An 18,042-nucleotide genomic window follows, 5' to 3' on the forward strand; every position below is an offset into this window, starting at 1 on the left:
CAATTTAAATTAAAAAGCTTAGAGCTGCCTCCACCACAGGGGGGCTCTCTCGACCCACCAGCGGACAGGCACCAGTATTGGGAGAGGGGGGCTGGCCGTCAGGGTTCACCGCGGCTCTGGCACAAACCCGGCGACACGGAGGTGGCACGGGCAGGAGCGGACTGGCCGTCTCGGCTTCTCACTTTTTGGATTTTAGAAGGGCATGACATGCCTATATCTGTGTCTCCCCCTCCTTTTACTCCTCCACCTCTTTTCTTTTCGCATGACTATATGTACTTGTCACTTTTCCATGTGTTAGTTGTGTCTTCTGAGCAGTTTGTCAGCTTTTGGACACCTTTGAAGGTGTTTTCTATGTGTTTCTATGTGTTTTTGTTTGCCTGCCATTGGTTTTAACGGTGTTCGAAGGTGTTCGACGAACAGTTCGACGAACAGTTCGGCGAACACACGGGTGTTCGACGAACCGAACCGAACTCGAACACTACGGGGGTGGCTCAACACTACTTAGAAGTCTCCAGTGCTTTCTCTCAAACCATTTTATAGTGCTTTTGGAAGTGTGTTTTGGGTCATTGTCCTGCTGGAAGACCCATGACCTCTGAGGGAGACCCAGCTTTCTCACACTGGGCCCTACATTATGCTGCAAAATTTGTTGGTAGTCTTCAGACTTCATAATGCCATGCACACGGTCAAGCAGTCCAGTGCCAGAGGCAGCAAAGCAACCCCAAACCATCAGGGAACCTCCACCATGTTTGACTGTAGGGACCGTGTTCTTTTCTTTGAATGCCTGTTTTTTTTTCCTGTACACTCTATGTTGATGCTTTTTCCCAAAAAGCTCTACTTTTGTCTCATCTGACCAGAGAACATTCTTCCAAAACATTTTAGGCTTTCTCAGGTAAGTTTTGGCAAACTCCAGCCTGGCTTTTTTATGTCTCGGGGTAAGAAGTGGGGTCTTCCTGGGTATCCTACCATACAGTCCCTTTTCATTCAGACGCCGACGGATAGTACGCGTTGACACTGTTGTACCCTCGGACTGCAGGGCAGCTTGAACTTGTTTGGATGTTAGTCGAGGTTCTTTATCCACCATCCGCACAATCTCGCATTGAAATCTCTCGTCAATTTTTCTTTTCCGTCCACATCTAGGGAGGTTAGCCACAGTGCCATGAGCTTTAAACTTCTTGATGACACTGCGCACGGCAGACACAGGAACATTCAGGTCTTTGGAGATGGACTTGTAGCCTTGAGATTGCTCATGCTTCCTCACAATTTGGTTTCTCAAGTACTCAGACAGTTCTTTGGTCTTCTTTCTTTTCTCCATGCTCAATGTGGTACACACAAGGACACAGGACAGAGGTTGAGTCAACTTTAATCCATGTTAACTGGCTGCAAGTGTGATTTAGTTATTGCCAACACCTGTTAGGTGCCACAGGTAAGTTACAGGTGCTGTTAATTACACGAATTAGAGAAGCATCACATGATTTTTCAAACAGTGCCAATACTTTTGTCCACCCCCTTTTTTAGGTTTGGTGTGGAATTATATCCAATTTGGCTTTAGGACGATTCTTTTTGTGTTTTTTCATTGAAGACAAATTAAATGAAGATAATAATACCAAAGAATTTGTGATTGCAATCATTTTCAGGAAGAAACTGAGTATTATCTGACAGAATTGCAGGGGTGCCAATACTTTTGGCCACCACTGTACTTACCTTTCCCAATTCTTGCAGTCCTCTTTCACTCTCTGGCACTGCTGGTGACAATGTCACAACAACAGCCAGCATTTCTAGAATACGCACTACTTGTTAATACACTCCTCAACAATGAAATTGCAACACCAAGAAAAAAAAGTTATGGAATTATGGAAATAACAGGATCATCACACACAGATATACATGCTATCAATGAGGTTATTAATGGTTGTTTGAGGAATGTTCATCCACGGTGAAAGCATTTGGGTATGCAATCATCAAAATCCACTGCTGGCAGCTACCTTTGTAATTGTCAATCAATGATGTCCCAGATGTGCTCAATCAGAAACAAGTCCTGAGAGGCTTCAGGCCATGGTAGCATATTTAAGCCATGCAGGCTTCTCGAAGTAACCCAAGCAATATCCGGCTTGATGTGGGCATGTTGAAAAATGGTGCTTGGGACACTTTCACTTTCTTTCATGAAGGCCTCTTCTTGGCATTGCCTATATGGTCTGCAGACAAATCTCTGACTATCCTTGCATCCAAGACAAAAGTAGTGCTTGTTGCTGGATAGACCTCTATGCAAATCTCCATTACTGTCTTGTTCTGCACCATGATAGCTTTTTAGAGTGATGACGTTAGGTCAATGGAACACCTGTAGCTGGCCATCTGGCTTGTAGCCCAATGTTATGCAAACAACTTCTGATGGCTTGTGTACACATTGTTTAATATTTTAGGCCTGGTATGTGATGTCAAATTTCACTTTCAGTACAGGATAGATCACAGTTTTCCATTCTTATGAATCAGTCAAGATCAAGTAGGAAACACCATGAAGAGGCCTTCACAAGGGAACGTCACACGGGTCTTACTCCCAGGGATTATGGTGTAGGGTTGCATTATGTACTATAGTCGGGACCCTTTAGTCTTCATTCGAGGTACACTAAAAGCTTGGTGTTTCATTGATTAGGTCATGAAACCTGTGGAATGCATTCAGTGTGGCAGAACATTCTTCAGACAACCATTAATAACCTCATTGATAGCATGCTAAGTTGTCTAAGTGTGGGTATTTCTGCATGTGTCGCTCATATTCAATACTGAGTAATTCAAGATATTTTGAAAATGTATTTTCTATTTTTTTTTTAATTTGCATATCATTCACATGTCTACCAATCTTGTGATTTATATAATTTCATGACTTTTCCTCCTTAGTTTTCCTGCTTCAATCTTGAGGACTATTTTAAATACAGTCATGGCCAAAAGTGTTGGCACCCTTGAAATTGTTCCAGAAAATGAAATATTTCTCAAAGAAAATTATTGCAATTACACGTTTTATTATTCACATGTTTATTTCCTTTGTGTCTATTGGAACAACACAAAAAAAAAAAAACAGAAAAAAGGCAAACTGGACATAATTTCACACAAATCCCCAAATATGGGTAGGACAAAATTGTTGGCATCTTTCCAAGATTATGGGTAAACAACATTGTTTCAAACATGTGATGCTCATTCAAACTCACTGGTGGAAAGTAACAGGTGGGGGGCAATATGAAAATCACACCTGAAACCAGATAAAAATGGGATACGTTGACTCAGTCTTTGCATTGTGTGTTTGTGTGTGCTAAACTAAGCATGTAGCACAGAAAGAGAAGAGAACAGTCTGTGGACTTGAGAACCCTGTTAGAACTCTCCTGTTAGTTTTTTTTTTAGTTTGCTGGTCACATGACCATTTTTGCCTATTTAATCCGGCTCCGCCCTCCTGGTCTTGCTGGACTTCATTGTATTTACTACTCTTGAGCTAGCTTGGTGCTCTGTTGCCGTTCTCTGTTAGTTTTGCTAGGTCTTCTGACCTCTATGCTTTTTGTTGTGTGTTTGTCTTTGACTGCTACTATTTCTGCTAGGAGGTGTCCAACTTATCCCAGTCCCTAGTTCTTGTAGAGATCCCTCCCTCACATCTATAGGTCTTCGTTCAGACTAGCCGAGGACTTTAGCGGGTCTGATCGCAGGATCAGGTTCCCCGTTACATCGTAGGGATCTAGTTTAGTTCTATTGTAGGGTCAGTTCTCCTGTCTTTCCTTAGTCCCTGTAGCAGATCATAACAGTAAGTCCAGCCCTAAAAGAAAAAAAAAAAAAATTTTCTCTAAGGAAAGACCTCCAGTTTTCCATCATGGTCTTGGTTCAAGATTTGGCTCAACGCTTGCAGGGACTCTCTATGGAGGTGGCCAAGCTCCAACAACACGTGAGTAGCTGTTCTGGAGCACATTTTGTGGAACCAAAGGTACGTCTGCCTGATTTATTTTTTGGCAAACAACGAGATTTTTTTTCTTTTAAAAATGCTTGTTTATTGTATTTTCGTTTGAGACCTGGATCCTCTGGTGATGAATCACAGCGCATAGGGTTCATAATGTCACTTTTGCGCAAAGATCCTCAGGGATGGGCCTTCTCTCTCCAACCTAGTGATCCGTGCTTTAGATCAGTGGATAGTTTTTTTTTCTGCTTTGGGTTTGTTGTATGATGATCCTGATCGTGTCTCATCTGCTGAGTCTGAATTGAGATGTTTGAGGCAGGGATCAGGTAATGTGGAAAAATATTGTTCTCACTTCCGTCGGTGGTCTGCCCAGGTGGGGTGGAACGATTCAGCTTTGAAAAGCTTGTTTCTTGCAGGGCTAGGTGAAAGGGTTAAGGATTTACTGATTGCTTATCCCACACCTGGAAACTTGCAGGAGGCTATGCAATTAGCTATATGGGTGGAAAGGAGACTGCGTGCAAGGGTTAATGAGAGCAAATCCTCTGCTATGTCAGCTCCGAGTCTTGAGAGGGTCTGTGCTGACAATGGAGAGCCGATGGAGTTTGGGGCGATGGCACCCCGCTCTCAGGAAAATGATCGCAGGCTTTCTGAAGGCTTGTGCTTCTATTGCGGAAATTCTGGTCATTTTATTAAGAACTGTGTGCTTCGTTTGAAGAAAGAAAAAAAAATGGTCAGTTATGCCCGTATTGCCTGTTTAAATTCTAAGGGAGTATTCCTATCTGCCACTACTGCTGCTCAGGATGAATTAATTGAATTTCGGGTATTTGTGGATTGTGGTTCTACTCTGAATGTGATTGATGGGGGATTCTTGGAAAAACTTAGATTAGAACCTAAAACTTTGTCATCCCCTATTGCTGTGGTTTCTGTTGATGGCTCTCCCTTGAAGAGTGTTACTCATAAGGTCTGTGAATTTCCCCTCACTATTAATGGTATTCACCAAGAAAATTTGGATTTGGTGGTATTGGATAATTTGCCTTCTCCAGTAATATTGGGGTTACCCTGGTTAAAATTGCACAATCCTGTACTGGATTGGTCTACCAATGAAATTAAGTCCTGGAGCCCTAAGTGTTATGACAAGTGTTGTAATGGACGTATTGCAGCTGTGGATAAAGGGGAATTGCCTGTACCTATTCAGGATTTTTGGAGAGTTTTTTCTGAGGAGGAGTCACAAATTTTGCCTCCCCATAGAGACTATGATTGTACCATTGAATTTGTCCCTGGAGCGACTCTTCCTAAAAGTCGTTTATTTAATCTTACTATTCCTGAGAGAAAGGCTTTGGAGGAATACATACAGACAAGCTTGGCCGCCGGTCACATTAGGCCTTCCAAGTCTCCTGTGGCTGTTGGATTTTTTTTTGTAAAAAAAAAAGATGGCGGTTTACGTCCTTGTCTGGACTTTCGTGAGATTAATAAAATTACTGTACGCAATCCTTACCCACTGCCATTGATTCCTGATTTATTTAACCAGTTAGTGGGGGCCAAGTGGTTCTCTAAAATTGATCTCCGGGGGGCATACAATTTGTTGCGCATGAAGGAGGGTGATGAATGGAAGACTGCTTTTAACACTCCTGTGGGTCATTTTGAGAATCTGGTTATGCCTTTTGGTCTCACCAATGCTCCAGCATTTTTTCAGAATCTTATTAATGACATCCTTAGACCTTTAATCGGCAAAAATGTGGTTGTGTATTTGGATGACATTCTGATTTATTCGCCTGATCTGGAGTCTCATTGGCGGAGCGTACGTGAGGTATTACAGTTATTAATGGACAATTCGCTTTTTGCTAAGCTGGAGAAATGTGAGTTCGCTGTACAGAGAATTAGTTTTTTGGGCTACATTATCTCCAGTGAAGGTTTTGAGATGGACCCGGTTAAAGTTCAAGCTGTACAGGAATGGCCTAGGCCTATTGGTTTGAAATCGATAAAGAGGTTTTTGGGTTTCGCCAATTATTACAGAAAATTCATAAAAATTTTTTCTATTATTGTCAAACCGCTGACCGATCTCACCAGGAAAGGTGCTAATGCGGTTCAGTGGACTTCTGAGGCCATTGAAGCTTTTGTGTTTCTAAAGGAGAGGTTCACCTCTGCTCCCATCCTTATGTAGCCTGATGTGACTAAGCCGTTTTTGGTTGAGGTTGATGCTTCTGCGGTGGGGGTCGGTGCGGTCTTGTCTCAGGAAAACAAGGATGGAGTACATCCCTGTGCCTTTTTTTCAAAAAAATTTTCTGAGACTGAACTTAATTACGATATTGGTAATCGGGAATTGCTGGCGATTAAACTCGCATTTGAACACTGGCGTCATCTCTTGGAAGGTGCTGAATTTCCCATTCAGGTTTTCACTGATCATAAAAATCTGATCTATCTTGATGCTGCCAAGCGCTTGAATGCCCGTCAGGCTAGGTGGGCACTTTTTTTCTCGCGGTTTAATTTTTCCGTTACTTACATCCCGGGTACCAAGAATGTTAAAGCGGATGCTTTGTCTCGCAGCTTTTCTCCCATGGTCGGTGTTGAGGAGGAAGAGGAGAGCATTTTACAAGAAGGTGTTGTGATTGCTGCATTGGACTCCGTTTTGGAGGATGAGATTCTTAAAGCTCAGGAGAATGCCCCATCTAACACTCCCCATGGGAGGTTGTTTGTGCCTAGGACCTTTAGGAGAGATTTGTTTGTTGAGTGTCATGAGTCTCGGTTGGCAGGTCATCCAGGAATTTCTGAGACCAAGAGACTTGTGGGTCGCAGTTTTTGGTGGCCTGGATGGCAGAAGGAAGTCATTAAGTGGGTGCGCCAATGTACTGTGTGTGCTAGATCCAAGTCTTCGCATGCTCCTGCTGCGGGGTTGCTTTGCCCTCTGGAGGTTCCTAGTGCACCTTGGACACATCTGGCTATGGACTTTATTACTGACCTTCCTCCCTCTGAAGGTTTCACGGTCATCTGGGTGGTCGTGGACCGTTTTAGCAAGATGTGTCACTTGGTTCCCTTCATCAAACTGCCTTGCGCTAAGACACTCGCTAAGGCCTTTGTCAAGGAAATTGTCAGACTACATGGTGTTCCTACTGACATTGTTTCTGATAGGGGACCTCAGTTCGTGGCTCGTTTTTGGCGTGCCTTTTGTGACAGGTTGGGAGTTCATTTGTCGTTTTCATCTGGATATCATCCTGAGTCTAATGGCCAGACAGAAAGGAAGAACCAGGATGTTGAGCAGTTCTTGCGTTGTTTTGTGGCAGACAATCAAGAGGGGTGGTCTGAGTTTCTGCCACTTGCTGAATTTGCTCTTAACAACCATACATCCTCTTCTGCTGGGTGTTCGCCTTTTTTTTGTTGTTCTGGGAGACATCCGTCTTTTGGGTCATTCTCCAAATTGGTTTCGGCTGTGCCTGAGGAGGAGAGTTTTTCCGGTGATTTGGAGAGAGTTTGGACGGATGTGCATGGTAATCTTCAGGAGGCTAACAAAAAATCTAAGAGGTACTTTGATAGGAAACGGCAAGAGGTTTTGTTTGCTGTTGGTGACATGGTTTGGTTGTCCTCTAACAATCTGCGATTGAGGATTCCTTCTAAAAAATTGGGTCCCAAGTTCGTAGGGCCCTTTAAGGTGCTTCAGATAGTTAACCAATCTGCTGTTAGGTTGGAGGTTCCTACGTCCTGGAAGATTAACCCGGTGTTTTATGTTTCTCTGTTGAAAAAAGCTGATGTGTCTGATGGTGACGCCTCTGCCACTGTTCCTCCGGTGGTGGAGGACGGGGAATATGAAATTTCCCGCATCCTAAATTCTAGACGGTATAGAGGGAGTTTGCAGTATCTCGTCGCTTGGAAGGGTTTCGGACCTGAGGATAACTCATGGGTGAGGGCGGATGATGTTTCTGCTTCCAGACTTGTCAGAGCGTTTCACAAGAGGTTTCCTGGTAAGCCTGGGCCTAGGGGATCCGGAGGATCCTCTTAGAAGAGGGGGTACTGTTAGAACTCTCCTGTTAGTTTTTTTTTAGTTTGCTGGTCACATGACCATTTTTGCCTATTTAATCCGGCTCCGCCCTCCTGGTCTTGCTGGACTTCATTGTATTTACTACTCTTGAGCTAGCTTGGTGCTCTGTTGCCGTTCTCTGTTAGTTTTGCTAGGTCTTCTGACCTCTATGCTTTTTGTTGTGTGTTTGTCTTTGACTGCTACTATTTCTGCTAGGAGGTGTCCAACTTATCCCAGTCCCTAGTTCTTGTAGGGATCCCTCCCTCACATCTATAGGTCTTCGTTCAGACTAGCCGAGGACTTTAGCGGGTCTGATCGCAGGATCAGGTTCCCCGTTACATCGTAGGGATCTAGTTTAGTTCTATTGTAGGGTCAGTTCTCCTGTCTTTCCTTAGTCCCTGTAGCAGATCATAACAAACCCAAATTATTGAAAAATATCAATAATCTCAAGGTTACAAGTCAATTTCCAGAAATCTTAATGTTCCTTAGTCCATGGTGTGCAACAAGAAGTTTACAACCTATGGCACTGTAGCTAATCTTTCTGGACGTGAATGGCAAAGAAAAATTGATTAAAGGCTGCAACGCAGGATAGTCTGGATGGTGGATAAGCAGCTCCAATCAAGTTCCAAAGAAATTCAAGCTGTCCTGTAGGCTCAGGGTGCATCAGTGTCAGCACGAACTACATTTGAGTTAAATTTAACGCTATAGCAAGAGACCCAGGAGGACCCCACTGCTGACACAGAGACCTAAAAAGCTAGACTGCAGTTTGCCAAAATGTATGTGAATAAGCCAAAATCCTTATGGGAAAGCATCGTGTGGACAGATGAGACCAAGATAGAGCTTTTGGTGAAGCACATCATTCTACTATTTACTGAAAATGGAATGAGGCCTACAAAGAAAAGAACACAGCACCCTACAGTCAAATATGGTGGGGCTTCAAAGATGTTTTGGGGTTGTTTTGCTGCCTCTGGCACCAGGTGCCTTAACTGTGTGCAAGACATCATGAAATCTGAAGATTACCAAAGAATTTTGGGTTGCAATGTAGTACCCAGTGTTGGAAAGCTGGCCCTAAATCATGGGTCTTTCAGCAGGACAATGACCCCAAACATACCTCAAGAATCACCAAGAAATGGAGGGAAGCAAATTGCTGGAGAGTTCTGAAATGGCCAGCAATGAGTCCTGATCTAAATCCCATTGAGCACCTGTGGAGACATCTTAAAATTGCTGTTGGGAAAAGGCACCCTTCAAATATGAGAAAACTGGAGCAGTTTGCAAAAGAAGAGTGGTCCAATATTACAGTTGAGCGGTGTAAGAAACTTGCTGATGGTTATAGAAAGTGATTGATTGCAGTTATTTATTCCAAAGAGTGTGCAACCAAATATTAAGTTGAGGGTGCCAACAATTTTGTCTGGTCCATTTTTGAGGTTTTGTCTGAAATTATGTCCAATTTGCCTTTTTTTCTCTGTTTTTTTTGTGCTGCTCCAATACACACAAAGAAAATAAACATATATAACAAAACATGTGTAATTGCAATAATTTTCTGGGAGAAATACTTCATTTTCAGGAACAATTTCAAGGGTGTCAACACTTTCGTCTATGATTGTAATTCATTGTTTAAAGTGAGCAGATTATATAGCAGAATGCTGAGAAGGTTAAAGGAGTTATCTCATGTTCCAAAATGGTTAAAATTACAAAGTGTTGTAAAAACGAAAAAATTTGCAATTTACTTTGTATTAAAAATCCTCTCCGTTCTTAAAAATTGAATTATTTTAAATTTTATAGTTTACAGCTGATGCCTAGTTTACCAATCACATCTGCAGTGGCTGGTTTCCTAGTTAAGGAGCGTGTACTTGCTAGATGTTTGCTATACAGCCTGTAAGTGCTGCTCTGAAGCTGCCTTTGTTTACAGCAGAGAGGGCACTGTTTGGGCCAGCGGCTCTGCCATACCAGTGGTGTGAACTGTCAATCTTCAGGAGATGTGCACTCCTGAGGAACAAACATGAGACAACCTACTTCATTTATATAATCTCATATTGGGCTTAAGTGATCCTATTAGTGATTGACAACTAACTGTATGTACAAAATTCAAGGGAAAGCTGTCAATCATTGAGTGAGACCTTCCAATGGACTTCGTAAGTCTAGAAAGAGAAAGCAAGTCAATATAATACAAGGTATGATGAATTTCTCATCCTAAAGTTACCTTTAAAGGTAAGGGGTCATGTGAAGAAACACTATTAACCTACAGATATGGGGTTAATCTGCCAACTAATAGCGTTCTAAACCTGCCTGGCTTTAGCAATTAGACCCCCACTACTGGGAGGGATTGAACTTTATTCCTCAAAGCAGCGTTCGGCTTCTAGTCATAGGGATGGCGCCAGTAGGAATTCAGTCACCGTTCTGTGTATAGAAAGCATTGGCTTCAACTGCCCCCCCCGCACTGATTGGCAGCCGGCCCTAATGCTGAGCGAGATGTCAGTCGGTGACGGGGGCGCGGCTGCAGCCACCGCTCTTCATACACAGAGCAGCGACTGAACCTGTGCCGATGCAACCCTCATGACTATATCTGGAAGGCTGCCGGAAGGAATAAAGTTCATTTTGTCCTGGCAGTGGGGTTCTAAGTGCCAGCGCAGGACAGGTTTAGAATGCTACTAACCTGCAGATTAACCCTATATGGGCAGATTAATAGCATTTTTTCAAGTGAAAGGGTCCCTTTAAATAATCTTTGTTCTAAATTAAAGGATATGAAATGGATTTTACATTGATCTGCAAATTACTTTTTTGTAGTTAAATATTATTCATTGTATTATACACATTTTTTAGTTTACCTCCAATAGGCTGTATATTCTGTACATACTTCTTGGCACTTTGTACTTCAATGGGTGATGCATAAACAAGCTCGTCTTTCCAGCATCGAATATTATGGTTGAAGTCTACAATGCCAAACTGATCGTCTTGACGAAGGTCATCCAAGATAGATTTCATAGCTTCGATTGTCTATAAGAAAAAAAAAAGCATTATAATGTGTGAAATTTCTTAGAATAATCTGACTTCATTATTATGGCAACTGTTATTAAGATTATTATTTTATGTACTTTTTAAAAACTACATAAAAAAAGCGAAAAAGTACAGGTGTTCAATGAATGCGAAGGATAATCTGTCATAATGAAAATCTGTCATAAACTTCTATATTCCCATATCGGGGGAGCTATATAGTTATATCATGTTAACACTTACCTGCCTCATTTTAATCCCCCACATGGAACCACTGACATCAATCACAAATAAAATATTCTTTGGAAGTGGGGGCTGATTTTCTGGAGCAAAGAAATGGAGGAAGTATCCATTGAACACCTGAAATTCACAGAATATACCTTTTATGTGTGCTGAATATAGTGAGATTCAGTTTCATGGTTATCCTAGTGTCATATAAATTCAAAAGTCAGGTTAAATAGTTTTCCAAAAATGACGTTCACACTTCTGTCATCATTTCTGTTCTTGATATATATGACAGATCCATTTTCAAACGTATCTCAACTGTTCCTGAAGGGTCCCTATGACCTATGAGTCTGTCACGTTTCTGTCTGGTATTTTACCTGGAGTTGACTGGACTTATCCCTCTTGACATCATATTTTATACTTAGTCTTCCATTCACTGCAGTTGTCACACAGGAGGGGCACTCACGCTGCTGATCCACAGTTGGTCTGAAAGATATATGAGCCTGAAAAAAGGTTAAATATTGAAATACAAAAAAAAAAATGAAATTAATTATTTTGTATATTTCTTTTTAGAGATTATGCATTCCTTACTGAATACTATGGCCCCAATTCATCAAGACCGGTGTTTTTCACATCAGTCTTGATAAAAAGGTGTGCTGGAGTCAGAAGCTGCTGATTCACTAAGAGGCGCCTCTCCACAAATTTTCTCCAGTCAAAGACTGGAGTAAGATTTGTGCCATAAGGTATTCTGTCACTCGTCATGAATTTGACTAGTGGGGGTTGCCACACTCCGACTCACCCCAGTTCTGCCCAGTTTGTCAGAGCTAGGCAAAAGTGCCATGAGAACGCCAAAATTCCCAACATTTTAGTGCACCAAAATTTAGCATCTTTTCAAAGCTTTTTATGCAGGAATTCTGGCGTAAAAGCTTTGATGAATCAAGCCCTTTATGTTCAAACTTCTGTGCATGATATATCAGTATAATGACATGAAATCGATAATAAAGGTAAAATAATAGAAGGAATATTTTACATTTATTATTATTTTTGCAGAAAAAGCTCTTAAAATGGCTTTCTCATTTTCATTCAGGAGAAGAAATTTGTTTTGGCTATTACTATCAATGTTTAAAATATATGGGATAAAGGTAAAAATACTATCCCTAATCTGCCTGTAGTATAATGTATATAGGCAATTGCCTGAGCTGGCGGATGATGGCACCTCGGGGCGCCATCCCTATTTGGCAGAATAGGGCATATAATTTTAAAGCACGTGTCCCCCCAACATGTTTCACCGCAGATGCGGCGTCATCAGGGGATGGGACAATAGCTTGAAAGTTTTATGGCTTGTTAGAAAGGGATTTAATTATGGAGCTCTCCCCTTTTGGTTATTAATGTAAATATATCCCTAACAGGTCATTTCTTCCCCATCTTCGTTTTTCTAATATATCTAGTCTATTGTTATTCATTTGTTTTGCAGCAGTATAATGAGCAGGGCTACTGTCAACTGTTTTCCTTACAAGTTTCATTGCGTTCATCATTGCATTACATATACTGGTAGCAACTTTCAGTTCAGTGGTGAGCAAAAAGATTCTATCGAATTTGTGTTGAATTTTCAGGAATTCTCAAAACACAGCAAATTCAAACAAGTTGCTATTCACGTTGTGTGAATCACCTAAAACAGTGACCTCCATCATTTTACACACATTGTAGAGAATTGCATCCACCAGGGAATGTGGCAGCTGGTCGAGCTCTCCCACCCATGATGCCTTGAAGATATCTCATCACATGGTATCATGCAGCCAATCAGGTGGAACTATCATAGGCTTTATAAAAGCAGAGGCAGGAAATGCAGTGGCCTTTACTGATAAATCTACATAGTGAAAGAACATGACAGTTCCCAGTTTAGCTTAGAGATAAGGAGGGAAAGCCATAAAAACACTCAATAAACTGCACAGATAGTGGGTGACAGCCCAGCAGTGAAGACAATTAGTGTGTAAGGAATAAGCTGTTAGTTAACATCTCCTTCCTTAACCCCTTAAGGACGGAGCCAATTATGTACTTAATGACCAAGCCAATTTTTACAATTCTGACCAGTGTCACTTTATGAGGTAGTGAACTCTGGAATGCTTCAACAGATCCCACTAATTCTGAGAATGTTTTTTCGTGACATATTGTACTTCATGATAGTGGTAAAATTTCTATGATAAGACTTGCGTTTACTTGTGAAAAAAATGGACATTTGGCGAAAATTTTGAAAATTTTGCAATTTTCAAACTTAGAATTTTCATGCCCTTAAATCAGGGAGATATGTCACACAAAATAGTTAATAAACAACATTTCCCACATGTCTGTTTTACATCAGAACAATTTTGGAACCAAATTTTTTTTTGTTCGGAAGTTATACGGGTTAAAAGTTGGCCAGCAATTTCTCATTTTTCCAACAAAATATACAAAACCATTTTTTAGGGACCACATCACATTTGAAGTGACTTTGAGGGGCCTTTATGACAGAAAATACCCAAAAGTGACACCATTCTAAAAACTGCACCCCTCAAGGTGCTCAAAACCACATTCAAGAAGTTTATTAACCCTTCAGGTGCTTCACAAGAACCGAAGCAATGTGGAAGGAAATGATGAACATTTAACTTTTTTTCACAAAATGTTTACTTCAGACCCAATTTTTTTATTTTCACAAATGGACTACAAGATTTGTTGTGCAATTTCTCCTGAGTAAACCAATACCCCGTATGTGGGGGAAAACCACTGTTTGGATGCACAGCAGGGTTTGGAAGTGAAGAAGCGCCATTTGACCTTTTGAATGTAAACTTTGCTTAAATAATTAGAGGACGCCATGTCGTGTTTGGGGAGCCCCTGATATGCCTAAATAGTGGAAACCCCCCACAAGTGACACCATTTTGGAAACTAAACCCCTTAGGGAACTTATCTAGATGTGTGATAAGCACATTGAACCCCCAGGGGCTTCACAGAAGTTTATAACATTGAGCCGTAAAGATAAAATTTTCACATTTTTCCCACAAAAATGTTTTTCAACCCCAATATTGCATTTTCATAAGGGTAACAGGGGAAATTGCCCCATACCATTTGTTGTGCAATTCCTCCTGCGTAAGCTGATACTCCATATGTAGGGAAAAAACACTGTATGGACGCAAGGCAGGGTTCGAAAAGGAAGGAGCGCCATTTGACTTTTTGAATGTAAAATTTGCTTGAATAATTAGTGGACGCCATATCATGTTTGGGGAGCCCCTGATGTGCCTAAACCGTGGAAACCCCCCACAAGTGACCCCATTTTGGAAACTAGACCCCTCAGGAAACTTATCTAGATGTGTGGTGAGCACCTTGAACCGCCAGGTACTTCATAGAAGTTTATAACGTAGAGCCGTGAAATTAAGGAATCAAACTTTTTTCCACAAAAATGTACTTTTAACCCCAATTTTTTTATTTTCACAAGGGTAACAGGAGAAAATGGACCCCAAAATTTGTTGTGCAAATGCTCCTGACATAACCTATATATAGGGGAAAACTATTGTTTGGGCGCACGGCAGGGCTTGGAAAGGAAGAAGTGACGTTTGGAACGCAGACTTTGATGGAATGGTCTGCGGGTGTCATGTCGCGTTTGGCGAGCCCCTGATGTGCCTAAACAGTGGAAAACCCCAACAAATTGCCCCATTTTGGAAACTATACCCCTCAAGGATTTTATACAGGGGTATATTGAGCATTTGGAACCCACAGGTACTACACAGAATTTGATAACATTAGGTGGTCATACTGAAAATTTTCATTTTTTTCACAAAAATGTAGATTTAGCCCCAAATTTGTAATTTTTGCAATTGATAATAGAAGAAAACGGACCCCATAATTTATGGTATTGCTCCCGAATGCGATGATGCCCCATATGTCATCAGAAATTACTGTTAGGCCACACGTCAGGGCTGAGAAGGAAGAAGCACTATTTGGCTTTTGGAGCATATAATTTTGGTAGAATAGTTTGTGGGTGACATTTGCGGAGCCTCTAAGGTGCCAGAAAAGAAGAAAACCCCCAAAAGTGACACCACTGTAGAAATTGCACATCTCAATGAATTAATCTACTGCTACAGTGATTATTATGTAACATCCACGCCAGACTTTATTCTTATGCCAGTTTAGTGCCCATACATTGTGCCCTCATAAAGTGTAGCGCCTTTATACATTTCTCTTGGTGACACACACTACAATAATGCCAAACATGTGGCCGCTTACTGCAGTTTAGGCACAGTGAGGCTCAGAAGGAGGGGGCATTTGGATTTTGGAGCGCTGAATTCACTGAATTTTATTTGAGGGGGTGGGAGCCATGTCACTTTTCCAGAGTCTTTGTTCTGCCAGTAATGTGGGACTTCCTATAGTTCCAGTGACAGATGATGGACCTGAGAGGGGGCTGGTTTTGTGTGGTATAAATTAGGGGTTTTAGTGGTAACATTTTGGGGTACATAATTTTCGATTGCTTCCAGAATAAGGCTGGATCATATTCTTGTGTTCTACACTGAGCACTTAAATCGGGTTTCCATGTAAATCCCACAAAAATGCGATTCAGCCGAAACCCCCAACGGAACCACCCACCACAAAGAGGCAAATGGAGAGACTTTGGAGCACGTTTGACGTCTGCTCCGGTGGTCTCCATCTTTTTAGGCGCACACAGATCTGTGGTCGTCCACACTTGTGTGCTAAAAAAAAAGCCTAAAATGATGGTACACTGCTGGAACAGAGACCAGTCCAAAGGGACTCCATCAGCATCATAAGTGAGTGGCTCCATCTGGGGTTTTTGTCTGAATTGCGGTTTTAGTGAATTTACATGGAAACCCCAAGTAAGCGCTCAGCGGAGTGCGCAGGATAAACGTGAGCCGAGCCTTATTTTAATTTTTTTGGAGGCAGAATGAAGAAATAGCAGTACCAGAATAGTTCTTATTTTTATTTTTTTCGGTTCACCGTGCGGTATAAGTGATAAGGCGGATTTATTCTTCAGGTTGGTGCGAATACAGCGGTAGCAGATTTATATGTTGTTTTTTTTTTAGGTTTTACTGCTATCACACAGTAAAAATGCTTTTTTTATATATAAAAAGTAGTTATTTTCGTCGCCATATTCTGAGAGCTGTAACTTTTTTATTTTTTGGCGAACAGCGCTGTATGATGGCTTATTTTTTGTGGGACGAGTTGCAGATTTTTTTGGAACCATTTTGGGCCACATAGTAAGTTTTGATCACTGTTTATTCAGATTTTTCAGACACAGAATGAACAAAACCCAACAATTCAGTTATTGTTTTTATTTTTTGCGCCGTTCGCCGTGCAGTATAAGTGATGAGACCGATTTGTCCGTCGGGTCAGTACGATTACAGTGATACCAGATTTATATATTTTTTTATGCTTTGATATTTTTACACACTAAAAACAGTATTTTACAAAAAAGAATTTGATTTTGCATCGTCGCATTCTGAGAGCTGTAACTTTTTTTTATTTTTTTGCTGAATGAGCCATATTATGGCTTGTTTTTTTCAGGATGGTTTGGCTTTTTTATTTATAGAATTTTTTTTTACGTGTGACTTTTTCATCGCTTTTTATTCACTTTTTCGTGAGTCAGTATGATGAAAAAGTGTCATTTTCAGCGTGTTTTTTATTTTTATTTTTTACGGCGTTTGCTAAACGGACTACATAATGGAACAGTTCTGTAGAGCGGGTCATTACGGATGTGGCGATACCAATTATGTGTACGTTTTTTCGTTTTTGTTTTATCGCAAACGCTGCGTTTTGAGCTGCGAAACGGATTTTAGTGATTTGTGTGAACTTTTTGTGTGTGTTTTTTTACTTTTACATATTTTATTTAACTTTTTTTTTACTTTTTCACTAAGTCCCACTGTGGCACATGAGTGATTTTCACTTTTATTGTTGATCTCATACTCTGCAGTACCTCTGTACTGTAGTTCATGAGATCAGTCAGTGAGTCATGTCTGACTCACTGACTGTGCCTGTGAGAGCCAGCTTACTGCTGGCTCTCACAGGCCACCGTACCCTGGGATCATCACATGATCTCAGGGCACCATGGTAACCATCGGGACCTGCGATTCTCATCGCGGGGGTCCGATGGTTACTAAGGGTGTCACAAGACTCCCTTGTAACAACTTAAATACCGCTGTCACGATTGACAGCGGTATTTAAGGGGTTAATCAGCCCCGATCGGCATCGTGACCGGCCGGGGCCGATACTACAGGGTGTCAGCTGACATACACAGCTGACACCCGCAGGAATCGCTGCCGGCACTATACGCTTATTCCACAGCGTCACATTTTCACGGCGCTGTGGAATAAGTACCCTTAATGACCGCCGTAAAAATGTGATACGGCAGTCGTTAAGGGGTTAAAGCCATATATACTAAAATAATTTTGACAACACTTAGGCTATTTTTGCATTAAATTTCTTGAAATGGGTTGGATATCATTTTAGGAGACCTCAAAGTGTTATACACGTCTTTTCAGGGCAATTGGGGGCTTTGCAGTATTTGCTATTCACGATGAATTGACTTGCCTCGATTCAAATTTTTGAGACATTTCAAAAGATTCACTCATCCCTAGTACTTATGTTTAGGGTTCTATAGTTTCAGGGTTAATAAATTTGAATGTGGTTATGACAATTTCAGAATTATTATTATTTTTTTGTCTCGGGTCTCTTTATGCAACCTGTCTTCACATACGTGTAACATAAAATTAATTTTCTTTTTACCTTTTGGTCTCCCAAGTCAACATTAATGAGGTCAGCAAATTGTTTTGCAACTGGGTTAGCCACAGTGAGACTACTGATTCCTTCAGGCTCCAAGACGTAGATGTCCACCTGGAAACATACATTTACCATT

General features: G+C 41.2%; 1 protein-coding gene across 1 annotated transcript in view; it reads right to left on the reverse strand.

Moving 5' to 3' along the window:
• The window catches only part of ITIH2 (inter-alpha-trypsin inhibitor heavy chain 2), a 67,427-nt gene that overhangs the window by 30,982 nt on the left and 18,403 nt on the right, over positions 1-18,042 (reverse strand). Inside the window, exons 7-10 of the mRNA XM_073652446.1 lie at positions 17,913-18,020; positions 11,528-11,653; positions 11,169-11,285; positions 10,760-10,928 (exon numbers count right to left, since the gene is read on the reverse strand). Coding sequence (XP_073508547.1) covers positions 10,760-10,928; positions 11,169-11,285; positions 11,528-11,653; positions 17,913-18,020 — 520 coding nt within the window. The remainder of the gene's footprint in view (positions 1-10,759; positions 10,929-11,168; positions 11,286-11,527; positions 11,654-17,912; positions 18,021-18,042) is intronic.

Source organism: Phyllobates terribilis, unplaced genomic scaffold (assembly GCF_046119375.1).
Source record: "Phyllobates terribilis strain yellow unplaced genomic scaffold, ASM4611937v1 Scaffold_11__3_contigs__length_659146591, whole genome shotgun sequence".
Classification (NCBI taxonomy): domain Eukaryota; kingdom Metazoa; phylum Chordata; class Amphibia; order Anura; family Dendrobatidae; genus Phyllobates; species Phyllobates terribilis.